Raw genomic sequence first — 14,908 nt, forward strand, 5'->3', positions numbered from 1 at the left:
TTCTTATCTCAGTGAATTTTGTAATATTTCTCGACATTAAGCCACGGCTCACACTCTATCCATCCAACCCGCCCACTTTAAAAACCACTCGGCAATTAAGTTTATAAATAAATAAATCAAATGCAAATTTCTCCAGTGGCTGAGAAAAAAAAACGCATTCATAAAAAAAAAAGAAAATAAAAGCAAAGCAGGAAAAACAAAACATGAAAGGCAAAACGGCGGCCTTCTTGTGGGTGTGACATTGAGGGGTGGTGAAGGGGGGCGGAGGGGGTGGGGCAGAGGCGCCTCAGGTGAGCGGCCAAGCATGAGGAGGGGGTAGAGGGGGTTAGGAAGGAGGGGCGGCCAAGAATCGTTGGCGGCTCGTCAGGGAGCCTTAATTAGAAAATTGCTAATAACTCATGCACACGAACAAATTTCAATATTAATGAGTTTTAGGCCAGCGACGGCAGCAACAACGGGCATTGCAGTAGCAACAGCAGCAGCAACAGCAGCAGCAACATCGCCCGGGCACAGCAGCAACATATGCTGACTGAGTTTAGGAACCTGCAGCGGCGGGGGTCTTTAATTGAAAAGAACCCACTAAGAACCAACTAAGAACCGAAAAGAGCATCTTGACCAGAAACTGTGCACTGTGGGAGATCGTTTGCCCCTTTACGCTGGCTTTCTTGGCTGCCTGTCTTACGCTGCTCATTAACTTGGCTAAAAACTCAATAGGAAGCCGCCGCAGCGGCCCATCATCGTTTGACTGATTTAGTTGTCAGTAATGGTGAAAAGCCCCTCTGCCTCTTCTTCACCCCCTTTTTTTGGTTGCCCCTCTCATAATTAGCATGCAAGCGGCATAAATCGCAGCAGCAACAACAATTAACAGACCCAAATTGCATGCAACACAGCAGATTTTTCTTTATTCTTTTTCCTACCTTTTTTTATTTTTATTTTTTAGCGGCTTTCTCTGGGCCGCGGTTCTCTGTTTTCTTTTTTTTTCTAGTTTTTGTCTATATTTTTCCTACTTAGCATGCATTGCAGGCAGTCATTGACGTCTGCAACAGAACACGTAGGCAAAGCAGCGACAACAGCAGCAACAACAACTGTCAATTATATTAGTTGTTGTTACTACACACAGCGCTAATTCAAAAATCATGCGTGGGCAGCAGCAGCAGCAGCAACACGCCAGCAGCAACAGCAGCAGCAACATTGCCGCACAGCAGCAACATGGCCACTGGCAACTTCTCTTAATTAAGTGTCGACCTGCCGTTGCATGCAAATGCAAATAAAAATAAAAAGGAAAAATAAAAATAAAAATAAAAAATAAAAACAAGAAGTTTTTCCCTCTGTTGCTGCTGTGCCGCTGAGATGTTGCTGCTGCTGCTGCTGCCGATGTGTCGACCTTTAGCCATTGCGTGTTGCCTGCCACTTGGGCCATAATTTCCAGGCCAACATTTTGGCTTTTCTTTTATGTGTGTGTGTGTGTGTGCGATCTTTAACTGAATGGAAAATACGGCGAAAAGGTTAAGAAAACACTAACCATTTTCAAGTGGCGGCAAAAACTAGCAAAAAAGGTGTAGAAATACAAGAGTTACCTGTCTAGAAATATTAAAAATATTCGTATTAAACTTGTGAAATATTTAAAATTAATATGAAGTTAAAAAAATATTTTTTATTAATAACTTTTAGTCAAATTCTATCTATGCTATAAAGAAAATATTTGATGAAAATCTGGAGCTCAAGATCAAAATTTAAATAGGAGTTTTATATATATAGATGGGTAAAATAGAAAAACTACACATTTTTTTTCCAGTGCCCCACTGAAAGTTCGCACGACTTTTCCAAAAGGCAGGAAAATCAGAGGAAGCGAGAAAGGGAGAGGAAACGAGCGAGAGAGGGAGACTGGGAAATAACAAAATGCATGCGTAATTTACGCTTTACGATCGCAATGGCCTCAGATACAGATTCTAACTCCTCTATAATATCGTTATCGAGCTGCGAAATCGCCTCGAGGGGCTCCAGTTCCAGGGGCTCTGTGTCGGAGGGGGGGTTGTTTTCGGAAGGGGGGTTGTTCGGGACCGAGATCCGTTGCATGCTGTGTGCCCGGTGCGTAGTGCAATAAATCAAAGTTTTATTTGTTGAAATAAATTCAGAGTTTATTGCTTCGTTATTATTTCGTTTTCTTCGTTTCTTCCCCTCTCTCTCTCTCTTATTTTTGCAACTGAGATTTCCAACACCACAAGCAACAACAACAACGACAGTTAGCCATCAAAACAGCGCCGTTTGGCCGGAAATGTTTGCTGTTACCATTTCGAGGGGCTTGGTGTTCGTTCGTTTGCCATTTCTTTCTTTTCGAGGTGCCTAATTTCAGATCGTTTCGTTGATTGCCTGGTCGATTAATTATTTGGCCATCAAATTAATGCAAACCGATGGCAGAGGCGACACTTAAAGTCGAAAAAGGCTAGAAATTAACTGCCAATTAAAGTAAAAGGCTGAAAAGTACCAATGTTTCGGACTCTTTTCTTTTTAGATATATTCAAATATTCGAATAGAGGAAAAATCGACGATTTTAACACCAAAAAATATTTTGTTTTTTATATATATTTTTGCAAACTGTGCATGTGAAAATAAAATACTCGGATGGAACTGCAAAGTCAGCATTTTGTTATGGAAATAACGCAGTGACACGCCTAGTCACGCCCTCAATTGCCTCGAACTCCCCTCGCAGATGATAACCCCCATATATAGTATAGTATATATATATATGTTTTTTTTCGCTTTTCGTTGGGTGGCAGTGACATTTGTGAACCCTGGGCTTCGATTTCGCAATTTGTTTGGCATTTGTGCAAGCGCTTTGGCATTAATTGCATCTAAAGATACCGAGATACACAGATACAACGGCTATCTGAGTGCATGTATCTCGGCGATTGATTACGCAATTTCAATTAGCAGCAGCCGTAACACCAAATTAAGAAATTATTACTCTCGGGTCGAGTCATTCGCATTCTCCTGCTCACTTCTCCACAAATAATCAAATGCCTATTTTCATTTTATTTTTTATTAATTAAATAATTAATATATATTTTTCGCTTTTATTCTTGCAGCAGCGTAAGCTGTCACCGACATGGGCAGTGAGCACTACTGCTTGAGGTGGAACAATTACCAATCCAACCTGTTAGGGGTGTTTAGTCAATTACTACAAGACGGGAGCCTGGTGGACGTCACACTAGTTTGTTCAGAGGGCACATCCATCAGAGCCCATAAGGTGAGTGTGTAAATTTTATCTTTAACTTAATATGTAAGAAATATTTTAATTGAGCCAAAATATGGTCAATTCTATCTCAAATTTTTGATTTAAACATCTCAACATCTCAATTTTTTTCATTAAAATTATACAAATACTATTTTAAAATACAAAATGTGCTATTTCTTAAAGATAAACATAATCTTTATTCATATCAAAATTATATGAATACCTTGATCTTTAAAAAAATATAATTCACCTGCACATACCAATCCTTTTTTTATAAATTTTTTTTCTGTGTTCTTTGTTTCTTTGGTCCTAACATTTAATTAATAAACTTATGTTTATATTGTAATAAGGGCAAAGCCAACTTTGTTACTCACATGAACACTTTATTTGATTTGCAAAGGTGCTTGACAAACCGGAATAGAAAATTATGGTAAAGGTGTTCAAGGTATTTCTTGCTTTTACAAAAAAAAAAAAATGAAAATGAAAAACCTTTGGAAATTTAGTTTGCAATTTTAAAAACAACTATTAAAAATAAATGTATAATTATCTTAAATGAAAAGTAATCTAATAAATCCGATATTTAAAATGTAAATCATTTTTATAATATTTTTTTTACCTTTCACAAATTTTTATACATGTTTTAACGATATATTTACTAAATATTATTTAGTAGTGAACCCTTTTCTGATTTTTCTGAAATGGGTTACCAATGCCAGTCGTATTTACTAAAGATGTTTGCAACGTTCAAAGAAAATTCCATGGTCGCCTGGGAAAATAGACTGGGCAAACAGTAACTGTAAAATGCGGAAGTTGGCGATCAAGGTCGACGCTGCAGTCGCTGTGCTTGCAGCCCCCTTTTGTTATTGTTGCGCCTCCGCCCCTCTGGCAATTTTTGTTTTTTCTTTCCTTGAAATGCCAGGCGCATAAATTAACGCAGCGGCAACAGCGGCAGCAAAAGCAACAGCAACAAGATCAAATGCAATTTACACATTTGTCAGTAAATTGTCAACTTAACGCGAGCCAAAGCAGCGACGCCAGCAGCGAATGTTGCTACTGCAACGGCAACAGCAACGGCAACGGCAATTGCAGCAACATGTTGACAAGGTCAGCGTCTAATGGAAATTGACGGCGGTGCAACCGCAGCCATCTATCTCTTCCTCCTCTCGCCAAGTGTGAGTGCATAAATCATGCGTTGCCCAGACGACAACAGCAGCAACAGCAACAACACCAGCAACACCAACAGCTACAGCAGCAACAACAACTTCGTGCTCACGTCTGTCAATTGAAATTCCTGTTAAATTAAGCGGAAAATATTTAACTGCGTTAACTGTGGCCAATGTGGCCAGTGCAGTGTTTTCCATCCACCAAGCTGAAAAGGAGAGGCAGATGCAGAAGAGGAAGAAGTTGCCCCTTGCTGTCTTGATGAAGTTATTTTTGAATCTGGCCAGGTAAACTGGTAAATTGTTCAATTATAAATGTGCATTTCAGACACTCGCAAAACATTTTCATTAGCTGGCGAAGAGGAAGGAGGAGCGATGATCAGAATGAAAATGAGAATGGGCAATGAAAATTATACCAAACTGGAAATAGATACCAACTAATTGACACTTAAGTTGATAAGGTTCAATTTAAAAATTACTGAAGAAATACCTTAAACTAAATGGGATAACTATCCTAGTTGTAAAATTAGTTAAATCGATTATATAACATTTAAAAACCTATTTAAAACTTAAGAAACCACTTTGCAAATTAAGCAAAAAATAGAGAAGCCTAAGGTTCCATCTAAAAAATACTATAAAAATAATGGAATCTCAAACTTAGAGGATTATATCAAAAATATAGATAGTTTTCTAGCCCTTCTATCGATAGCTATAAAATAAGTCAAACTTATTACCTAAAATTTCATTTTTTTTTTTTTTTTTTAAAATGACTTAAAGAGTTTATTATGTTGATCAGCCAATTTAATGGCTATAAAACATAGATTACAAATAGGAACAAATAACGTGAGATCATAACAGGGTGGTGAATAACAAATTTTTATAACCTATACTACAAACTAAGACGACAATTTAACAACGCATTACTGCTTCAGGACTCGTGAGACGTGACGTCCTCTTGTCCAGAGATCGCCGGGATGCCTTCGCTTCAGCCTTCTCCTGTTCGTCGGGTTGGCCAAGGAAGCTGCTAGGTGGTTGGGGTGTCCTGTGAGGCGTTCGTTGTACCGACTCGAGTGCCGGTTAATCTGATCCCTGACCGAGGGCATGTGGAGATCGTTGGCTAGGTCTATGTTTCTGACGTACCACGGCGCATTCGTGATTGTTCGCAGCGCCCTATTTTGGACTCTTTGGACCTTCATGACGTTAGAGTCGGAAGCCATGCCCCAAAGTTGGATGCAGTACGTCATTGAGGGCACCACTATTGCTCCTGTTCCTTGTTCTCATCTTCAACTCAATGCTACGTATATACCACTTCCCCTCTCAATGGAAGTGTGCTGTGATAACGATGATACCAAAGCCAGGAAAACCGGAGAATCTTGTCGAGTCATATCGACCGATAAGCTTGCTACCCACGTTCTCTAAAATATTCGAGAGAATATTTCTTAGTAGAATTTTGGGAGTAAGAAGCGTGCAGGATGCCATTCCCGACCACCAGTTTGGTTTCAGGCATCATCATGGGACCCCAGAGCAAGCACATCGACTTGTCCAGCACATCTTAAATGCTTTTGAGAATAAGCAATACAGCTCTGCTATTTTCCTCGACGTCAAGGAAGCATTTGACCGTGTATGGCACGAAGGACTACTCCATAAGTTGAAGACCCTACTCCCGACAGGCCTATTCCTTGTTCTCAAATCCTACCTGCTTGATCGTAGCTTCATGGTCGAGGTAAGAGGGGAAAGGTCAAGCATAAGATTTGCTCGTGCTGGCGTTCCACAGGGAAGCGTCCTGGGCCCCGTTTTATACACCCTGTTCACCTCTGATCTGCCGTCTATCAATGTACCGGACACTCTTCTCGCCACCTACGCTGACGACACTGCCTTCCTTGTAAATTCCACCTGCCGTATTGAAGCATCAAGGATAACCCAGGAATTTCTTGACTCCTACGGCAAGTGGACAAACAGGTGGAACATTGCAATTAATGGCAGAAAGTCTCAACACTGCAACTTCACCCTGAGAGGACAGATCCTTCCAACAGTTGAGCTCCTTAACACCACCATCCCACAATCTCCTCAGGCGCAGTACCTGGGTCTGATCCTGGACAAACGGCTCACCTGGAAGCAGCACACCACAAAAATTGCAGCTACATGTCGCGCTAAGCTAAGGAAGCTCAACTGGATGCTCAAATCAACGAGCAAGCTCAGCCTTGCCTAAAATTTCAAACCCACAAATTTAAATCAAAGAAAAGAAAAGCAGATCAATCTTAATTAGTTTCTGTGCCTTTCCAAGCAAAAGGCACAATCGAAATTTTTTATCTGTGGCTAAATTCCCAAAAAAAGAAAAGCCACTCGATTAACTCATTTCCAGTTCGATGCAAAGGACATTCCTTTGGCTCTGTTTACTGGCAAATCAACTTCATTAGGCATGGATGGCAGAAGAATGAAGAAAGGGCAAACAAACAAACAAACTGATGAGTTCATTTCCTTTTTAGACACATTCAAAAAAGAAAATAGAAGGGAAAATGGAAAGAGAAAAAGAAAGAATTTGAAAAGCCAAGTAGGCAGAGTGGAAAAAAGGGGACGAAGGACTCAGGACTCAGGACACATGTCCTGCGAGGCCTGGGCAAACTAATTAGCAAATGCACATAGAGCGGAGAAACAACTGTCGACGTTTTAGACGGATGGTTGGATCGACTAAGGAGGCTCCGAAGGATCCCAAGGATGCCAGAACTGAACTGCCAATTACTTTTGCATATACCAATACATATATACCAATACATGCCGCAGGCGCCTTGGAAATCGGTCTCGGCCCCCGAAACAAGGACAACGAAGGATACGGGCAAAAAATTGTTAAATTGATTAAAAAGCAAAGTGTCGATGAACGAGGCAATGATGACAGCAGGCACTCAGCCACTCGGTCGGCGAGGAGTCAGGATCAGTGGCCAGGATATGCCAGCCAGGACATGCCAGCCAGGCCAAAGTCAATTCAATGAAAGAGAAGCCACCGGCAGGGGCGAGAAAAAATATGGGAAAAAAGAGCTAAAACAGACACGAACGGCAAAAAAGTGAAAATAAAATGCCAGTGGCGTCGGCAGGATGGTTGCACATCCTCCTGCGTCCTGCGTCCTGAAATGGAGCCAAGCCAAATATGCTCTCATGTGCGTGGAGCAGTGCAGTTCTGCGAGGGCAGCTCACAGAGTTCACAGCCAGCTTAGAACTAGAACATAGAACATTCATAATTTACACAGATAAAAACTTGGATTTTTTTATTTCATATTTAATTTAAATATTTTTGCGGTTTATATGGCAATATTAAATTTAACAATTATAGTTAATTTACACATTTTCAACTTGGATTTTAAAACTATTATATTTTTTTAATGACATAAAATGTTTAAAGTAAATACGATATATATCATATCTAAAATGTTTTTCATTGATTTAAATAATTTCAGATAAAATCATTTAATTTACCAATTTTTAGCATTTAATAATATACGTTTATTTAAATCGTTTATTTATTTATTGTATTTATTTGATTTTCATTTTTTTACGCTATATTTAAAAGGCCGAGCTGGTAAAATTTTATCAATATTTTATAATTAAGTAAATGGAGTTTCTAATCTTATGAATTTAAATTCTTAGAAACCGTTAGAAACTCCTCGTTCTCCCCCTCGAATTTTTTGCACTCGATTCCTGGGCATCGTGTGGAAGTGATTTTTTTACCCACCATTTGCAGTTGTAGTTTGCCTTTTTCCCCCTTTACCCCCTTTTCGGCTCCTGTGCTTTTGCTTCTGCCGCAGGCCTTTGTCCTGTCGATAGAAGCGGCCGGAAGGGGGACGGATATAGAGAGATAGAGACGGGCGTCGGCACTTTAACTCAATTTGAGGCATTTAACGTATGCTCGGTTGATATTTGATGCGATTTGAGAATCGTTCGCAGCTGCCTCACATCCTCTGCTTCCCTTTTTGCCCCTGTTATTTTTGGCCCGTTTAGCGAGCTGATTTTTTTCGTTGGCCAACAACGAGAGAAGCAGCCGAAAGGCAAACAAAGTGTAACAAATGTCGTTGCGGACAGGTCAAGAGGGGCGGTGGAAGGTGGAAAATGGGAAAGGGGAAATGGGAAAAGGGAAAAGGGGGCGGGGCAGCCAACGTTGGCAAATGACTTTCAATGACTTTTCCCTAGGAGGTAAATTTCTGTTCAAATATTTGAAAAACTTCAACATTTTTGTTTCGTTTTCTGTTCTTTTAGAGGAGACTTTTCTGTGTGTGTTGGTGTTGTCTTAAGCTGATTTGTTGGTCAGCTAAGAGTCTGATTGAGTTGCCCCCCACTTTCCGCCTCACTCCCAACTTTTCGTTGGTAAATTTGCATGGACATGGCTTCGATTGGGTATAACAGGGTGTTAAACAACATGCCAGACATGCCAGCAATATGCAAAGGCAAAACACTTAACAACGGGCAACAACGGCAACAACGGAGCCCCGACAACAACACATTTTTGACAAGACAACGGCAACAACGGCAACAACAATGCTGCAACTGCAACGGCAAATGGTAACAACAGCAACATGACGTGACCGCCTCTATTGACAGCTGCAACAACTTGCAACATATGTTGCAGGCCGGCAGCAACAACAACAGCAACTTAAGCATTTGCAGCACCAATTTGTTTGTCAATAAATTTCTATATTTAATCATTTTAAATACTTCTGGCTAACAACTTAAATTTTTCATTTTAAAAATCCATTAAAGTAGCCATTAAAATATGAGTGCCTAATTTATGTGGGATTCGCCAAACGATTTAACACAATAGAAAAACTCTTAATGACAATTATTTATTTAAGTGAAATATTTTAAAATATATTTTATTTAACTTATAATTAATCCTCTGAATATTCAAAGAATTTTTGTATGCTTGAAACACAACAAAAAATAGATTAAAAAAATGCCATAAGAATGTAAATGCTAATTTGTTGCAAAGCCACGCCTTTGGCCAAAGCCAGCAAAAACAAAAAAAAAAGAGAAAAACCGAAAAACACAATGGGCAACAGCCCCCCAGAAACAAATTTGTGATAAATTGTTTTGCATAATTTTGTAACAAGAGATTATTAATAAAACAGAACAACATACAGACATGCTTACATACGTAAGTAAGGTGAAGTAAAGCGGCTGCCGTTGCCCCACACACAAAATGCCAACTAATTGCGATTTTATGTTAACAACGCGAATCGAACAAATCGCGGAAAACCGAAAGCCAAAAAACTGAAAAATCCAAAAAAGCTGAGCCAACATTTATCTTTCATCGCTCATAATTTGGAGCAGCAAAAGGCGTGGGTTGATTTTTTTTCTTCGATTTTTTTGATTTTTGGGGTGGGTGGGGCGCGTGCAATTATCATTTCAATTTTCCACCCCCTCCAACCAACGCCCCAAGTTGCCTTGCGGTTTTCTCTTGGCCAACGCCGCGTATGCGTAATGAGTCGAGCCATTGCGCATACGCCGCGTGGTCACGTACACGGCTCAAATGCGCTAATCCATCGAGACAGGCCAAACTACAATATAATTTGATAATTAACCACATAAAATGTGTAATAACTGCGAATGTGAATGTGAATGGGCCACGGAAAAACTGAAACCTACATATTTGCACACGAATCGAATGGCAAAATGTCAAATATAATAGTTCTTTGATTTGCAAATGAGTATTAAAGTTGAATACAAAGTTATTGCGCCTAAAAAAAACCTATAACCTATAAAAAGAAAATCAGGAAAATTATCGATATTTTCACAAGCCCCCAAAAATAAAGGAGAAAATATGGGATCAGCACACCCCATTTATTTCAAGAGATCTAGGCAATTGCCTTAGAACACGACTCGCATTACGTATGCCATAATTATCAATTAGCAATCAATTGATTATATTACAAACACAACAACGATACCAAGACAATGGCCACCAGCAGCAGCAGCAACAAAAATTGCATAGAAGCAGCAGCAGCTATAACTCGAATTTTTCGCTGCCGACGGCAATATTTATTATTTCTCCCTCTCTTTTTTTTTGGCCTGGGAAAAATCCAGCAACTCAGACATCAGACATCAGGCAACAGGCAACGGCAAAACTGTTAATTTAAATTGGAAAATTATACAAAAATATTCAAAACGCTTGTTGTTGCAGCGAGATTTTACATTCGAATATCTGCCTGTTAATCTGAATCTGAGCCGCTCTCAAACGTCACGTTTTCACGCGGCCAACGATGCAACAACACGGCAGCAGCAGCAACATCAACAAGTTGCTCTCAGGCAGCTGCTAATGTTGCTGCTGTTGCTTTTGTTGCTGCTGTTGCTGCTGCTGTCGCTGCCTCAGTCAACGTCAGTGCAATCAACAAAAGCAATTCACGCATTCAATTAAATGCCTTCAAATGTGACTTGCCGACATTTCTTTATGTTGCTCGCGTTGCTGTTGCTGTTGTTGCTGTTGCTGTTGCTGCCGCCGAGGCATGCATTAAAATCGTATAAAATTGTCATGTTAATAACCAATAATTGTTAATTTACAACTCACACACGGACATGGATAAATAATCGCTGCGATGCCAACCAAAAAGAAAAAAATCGAATGAAATCGAAGTCGTAATACTCTGGGCAATCGATGAATTAATTTTAAGTGGCAAAAATGATTACTTTGTCGAGTTTATGGAAAATGAATTAAACAATGTATGATTTTCGGAAATAATAAATTTCCTTGCGATAACTTCGCAATTATCGATTGTTAGGGTATACGAAAAGTGTGACCAGCCTCCAATGTGCATGAGATATGCACGGTTGCATGTGTGTGTGAGTTCGGTTTCGTTTCGTTTTGAGCTATTTGCTTTTTGCCTGGTTTTGGCATTTTCAGCAAGTCCATTAACATTTTTGCCACATTTTCGGCTTCATTTATTTCCTTTTTTCCCTCTCTTTTTTGGTATGCGATTGTTGGCCAAAAGTATTTGAAAAATGTTGACAAGACACAGAGAATGAAAAGTTCAAACATATTACCATATCTCTGGGCATTTTTGGTGTAATGTAAACTTTACTTTACTTTAATTACACATATCGGCTCAGATTTCACTGCACTTGTTGGCCTAACACATGCAACAAAACTCTTAAAATACCAACAGAAAAAATAGAAAACCAATGCAGGCAAAATAGCAAAAGCAGAGACAGCGAGCAATTCAAATAAAACGTGAAAAAAGAGTAAAATAAAATTTTTTATAATTAAAATTAACAACTTTTCTTGTCACGACTGCCGGCGACGACGACGACGACTTGTTGCCTGTTGCTGCTGCTGCTGCTTTTGCTGCCTGCTATAATTATGCGCATTTTCAACAGATTTATATCTGGCTATCCCTCTCTCTATCCCTCCCCCATAAACCCCTCTTCCCTCTCGCTCTCAAGTCGAGCTGGAAACGCATACGGCAAAAAAAAAGAAAAAAAAGATAGCGTATCTCATTAGAATTGCCAGCTGTGTATGGGCTTTATAGATAGATATAGAAACCCAACTCTGTATAGTATATAATTAGTAATTGTTGCACAAGCCGCCTGCCAAAGGCACACCGCCCACCGCCTCCCCCCTCAGAGACCATTATTCTAGCATTTATACAGAAAGAAACAGAAAGAGTGTGAGAGAGAGAGATGACAGAAACGCAGGCCAGGCTAAATTAAAACCCAGTTTGAAGGTCAACAGCGACACGAGCTGCGTGGCCCGGCAACAACATCACCAACAGCAACAGCAGCAATATCAGGCAGTAAAACTATGCACAAATGTCTCGGCTCAAACTCAAACTCAAAGTCTGACGTCAGCAACAGGAACTGAATCTGAATCTAAAAACTGAAACTGAAAATAATCGCGTTGCGCATGCGTTGGCGCAGCCGCTGATATTCGCATTCTCTATCCCTCAGCTTATTGAATTTTTTTTTCGGGTGTTTGGCATTGCATAAAATAAGATTAATCACTGCCAAGAGCTATACGAAAAAAAAAGAAAACAAAAGTGCAGCCAAATGTGTCCCATTAATCAGCGAGTTTTGTAGGAAACTCAAGTTAATCCCAAAAATCAAGCAGATGTGAGGGGAAAAAGGCCAAAAAGGAGAGGCCACCAAAGATGGTTTGCTATTTGAGATATGTATACATTATTATTATATTTATTTTACCTTTAAAGATTTTTAAAAAGGTATCCAGATAATCTACACAATTTAGGAGGTATTTAATTTCAACTATAATTTAAAACACATTTTATTTCAATTTTTATTAATTAATAAACTAACAGTCCTAAAAATATATAATATTTGTATTTTTTATTGTAGTTCTTGAAATATCTTAAAATACTCTTGATAATCCATACCATTAAGAAGCTACGGAACTTTAAACTATGATTAACAAAATAATTTATTTTAATTTTTTTTTAAACACGTTAAAACTTAGTTTTTCTGAAAATTATTTCTAAAATATGTTGTTTAATATTGCATAAATTAAATATATTTTGTTTTTTTAATTTTCACCCACTTTTTCTCTTATTTTACATAGAAACTTCCTCTCTCTTTTTTCTTTATTTTTTGTGGCATGCCACAAGGAACTCGTTGGCAACTGATCGAACCGAATTTAATGTTGCTGTTGTCCGCTCGCCGTGTTGTTGCCATTGCTGTTGCTGCTGCCGTGCCCACAACGGTGTCAATTAAATTATGTTGCCGGCAACATTTTACAATTTGCAACAAATTGTTAACAGCCGGCAAACGGCACAAATCAATATTTTCCTTTGTGCGCGAGAATAAGCGGCATCGATTCTTTGATTTGATTGCGGAGGCGGAGGCAGGGGACTTGGTATCGAGTTGGCGAAAGTCCCTCTAGATGTACTATAACTATAAATATCCTCTGCCTTTGTTGCTTAGCGTGGGATAATCCTTCGGCCAGCGAATGGCCTTCGAAATCGCTCTTCGTCACCTCTAAGCAGGCCAGAAAGATTTCAACACAAAAATCTGCGTGTTTCTGCGGGGCTTTTTTGTTTCGGCAGGTCAAGTGCGATTGTACTTTTTCGTTTTTTTTCCTAAAGCTATAAATTATACTCTTCTTGAGGGTATTTAGGGAAAATGAATCTATAAAGATCTCCTTAAAAAACGGGAAGCTTGACATAAAAATCTACAAAAAAAAACATTAATTCGGAAATAATAATTTAGAATATATATATATATTTTTATAAGCTAAAATAACTTTTTATGAGGGTATTCAATATCAATATCTAAGATCCTTCATATAAACACATAATATTAAAACTTACCATTAATGGTCATATATGACTTTCCATTTTTCAAACATTTCCATTTTTTCATATCAAAAGGGTATTTCAAATGTCGCCATACCATTTTCTAACCATTCTCATTCGGTTCTGTTTGGGTCCGTGCTTTGTCCTTCCCTTCTTGTGGTCGTCTTGAAAGCTTCCGGCCCCGAGAGACAAACTCAGGTGACCACAAAGGCTGACCAGCGGCAAAGTTTTCGTCTCACGCAATTGTTAGGCCAAGGGACAAAGGACAAAGGACTGCGACTCCGACTCCCACCGGCGAGGGGGCAGGATCTCAGGATCTGGATCTGACCGGGGGTCAGAGGAGCGGGAGGTCTGAAGAACCTGCCAGACAGACGGACCTTCCGGCACGGCGTCAGCTTTTGTGCGTGCGAAGGCTCTTCTCTCCTTGGATGGAATGCCCCTAAAATAAATCAAATAAAATAAATACGAATTCTATATATACTGACCATTGGGCGGATATTATTTAGACGCTATTGTGTGGCGCCGTCTTGCTACCTGACTACCTGCAATTAGCTCGGCCACAGCTGCACAATCCAATGAGATCTGATCGATGCTTCCAAGGAATAATTATTATATGTAGGAAAAGATCCCATGGAACATCTCTGGTTGAATACAAGATATATAAGCTGATTTTATTATATTGACATTCACTTACTGCTATTTTCTTGACCTTATCTGTACTAAAAACGCTTGTGTGTGAGCAGTCGTAAATTAATTACGAACTGTGTTGTGTTAACAATGCAATCCGAACTGTAAGAAGAGAAAAAAGCCGCATAAATCTTTCAGAATGCGCATAAATTTGCATTGGCGACCTTGGAACTGAGTTGCTACGTAATATTCCCCTTACCACCCCTCTTCACACACTCACACACACACACGAACTTGTTTATCATCAGATAACGGTACCAGTTGATAAAAGCTCACACACTGACACCCAAAAGTCAGTGCGTAAGGCGATTTTATGGCATTCGTCATTGTAAGACTGGTAACGAAGTCTTCGATATCCTATATCTTATGATTTTATTTTGAGTTTATTTTAGTTTTTGCTATTCATTTATTTTTTCTCGAGCTGCAGGTCAGCAAAAGTTTTTACAGATGGCGCCCGAGTAAGGATTTATGAATCTATATGGAAACTTCACATGTTTTATAACATGAGGTGGATATATAATTTTAAATATTCTTATTTATCATAT

The 14,908-nt window shown here is 39.2% G+C and overlaps 1 protein-coding gene across 9 annotated transcripts in view; it reads left to right on the plus strand.

Annotated features, from left to right (window-relative positions):
- mamo (maternal gene required for meiosis) overlaps nt 1–14,908 on the plus strand; it is a 147,504-nt gene that overhangs the window by 89,585 nt on the left and 43,011 nt on the right. For all 9 annotated transcript variants that reach the window (XM_070218732.1, XM_070218731.1, XM_070218737.1 and 6 more), the window contains one exon: nt 3,087–3,247. In XM_070218732.1, coding sequence (XP_070074833.1) covers nt 3,107–3,247 — 141 coding nt within the window. In that variant the 5' untranslated portion in view covers nt 3,087–3,106. Of the gene's footprint in view, nt 1–3,086; nt 3,248–14,908 lie in introns of those variants that run through there.

This window comes from Drosophila takahashii, chromosome X (assembly GCF_030179915.1).
Source record: "Drosophila takahashii strain IR98-3 E-12201 chromosome X, DtakHiC1v2, whole genome shotgun sequence".
Classification (NCBI taxonomy): Eukaryota; Metazoa; Arthropoda; class Insecta; order Diptera; family Drosophilidae; genus Drosophila; species Drosophila takahashii.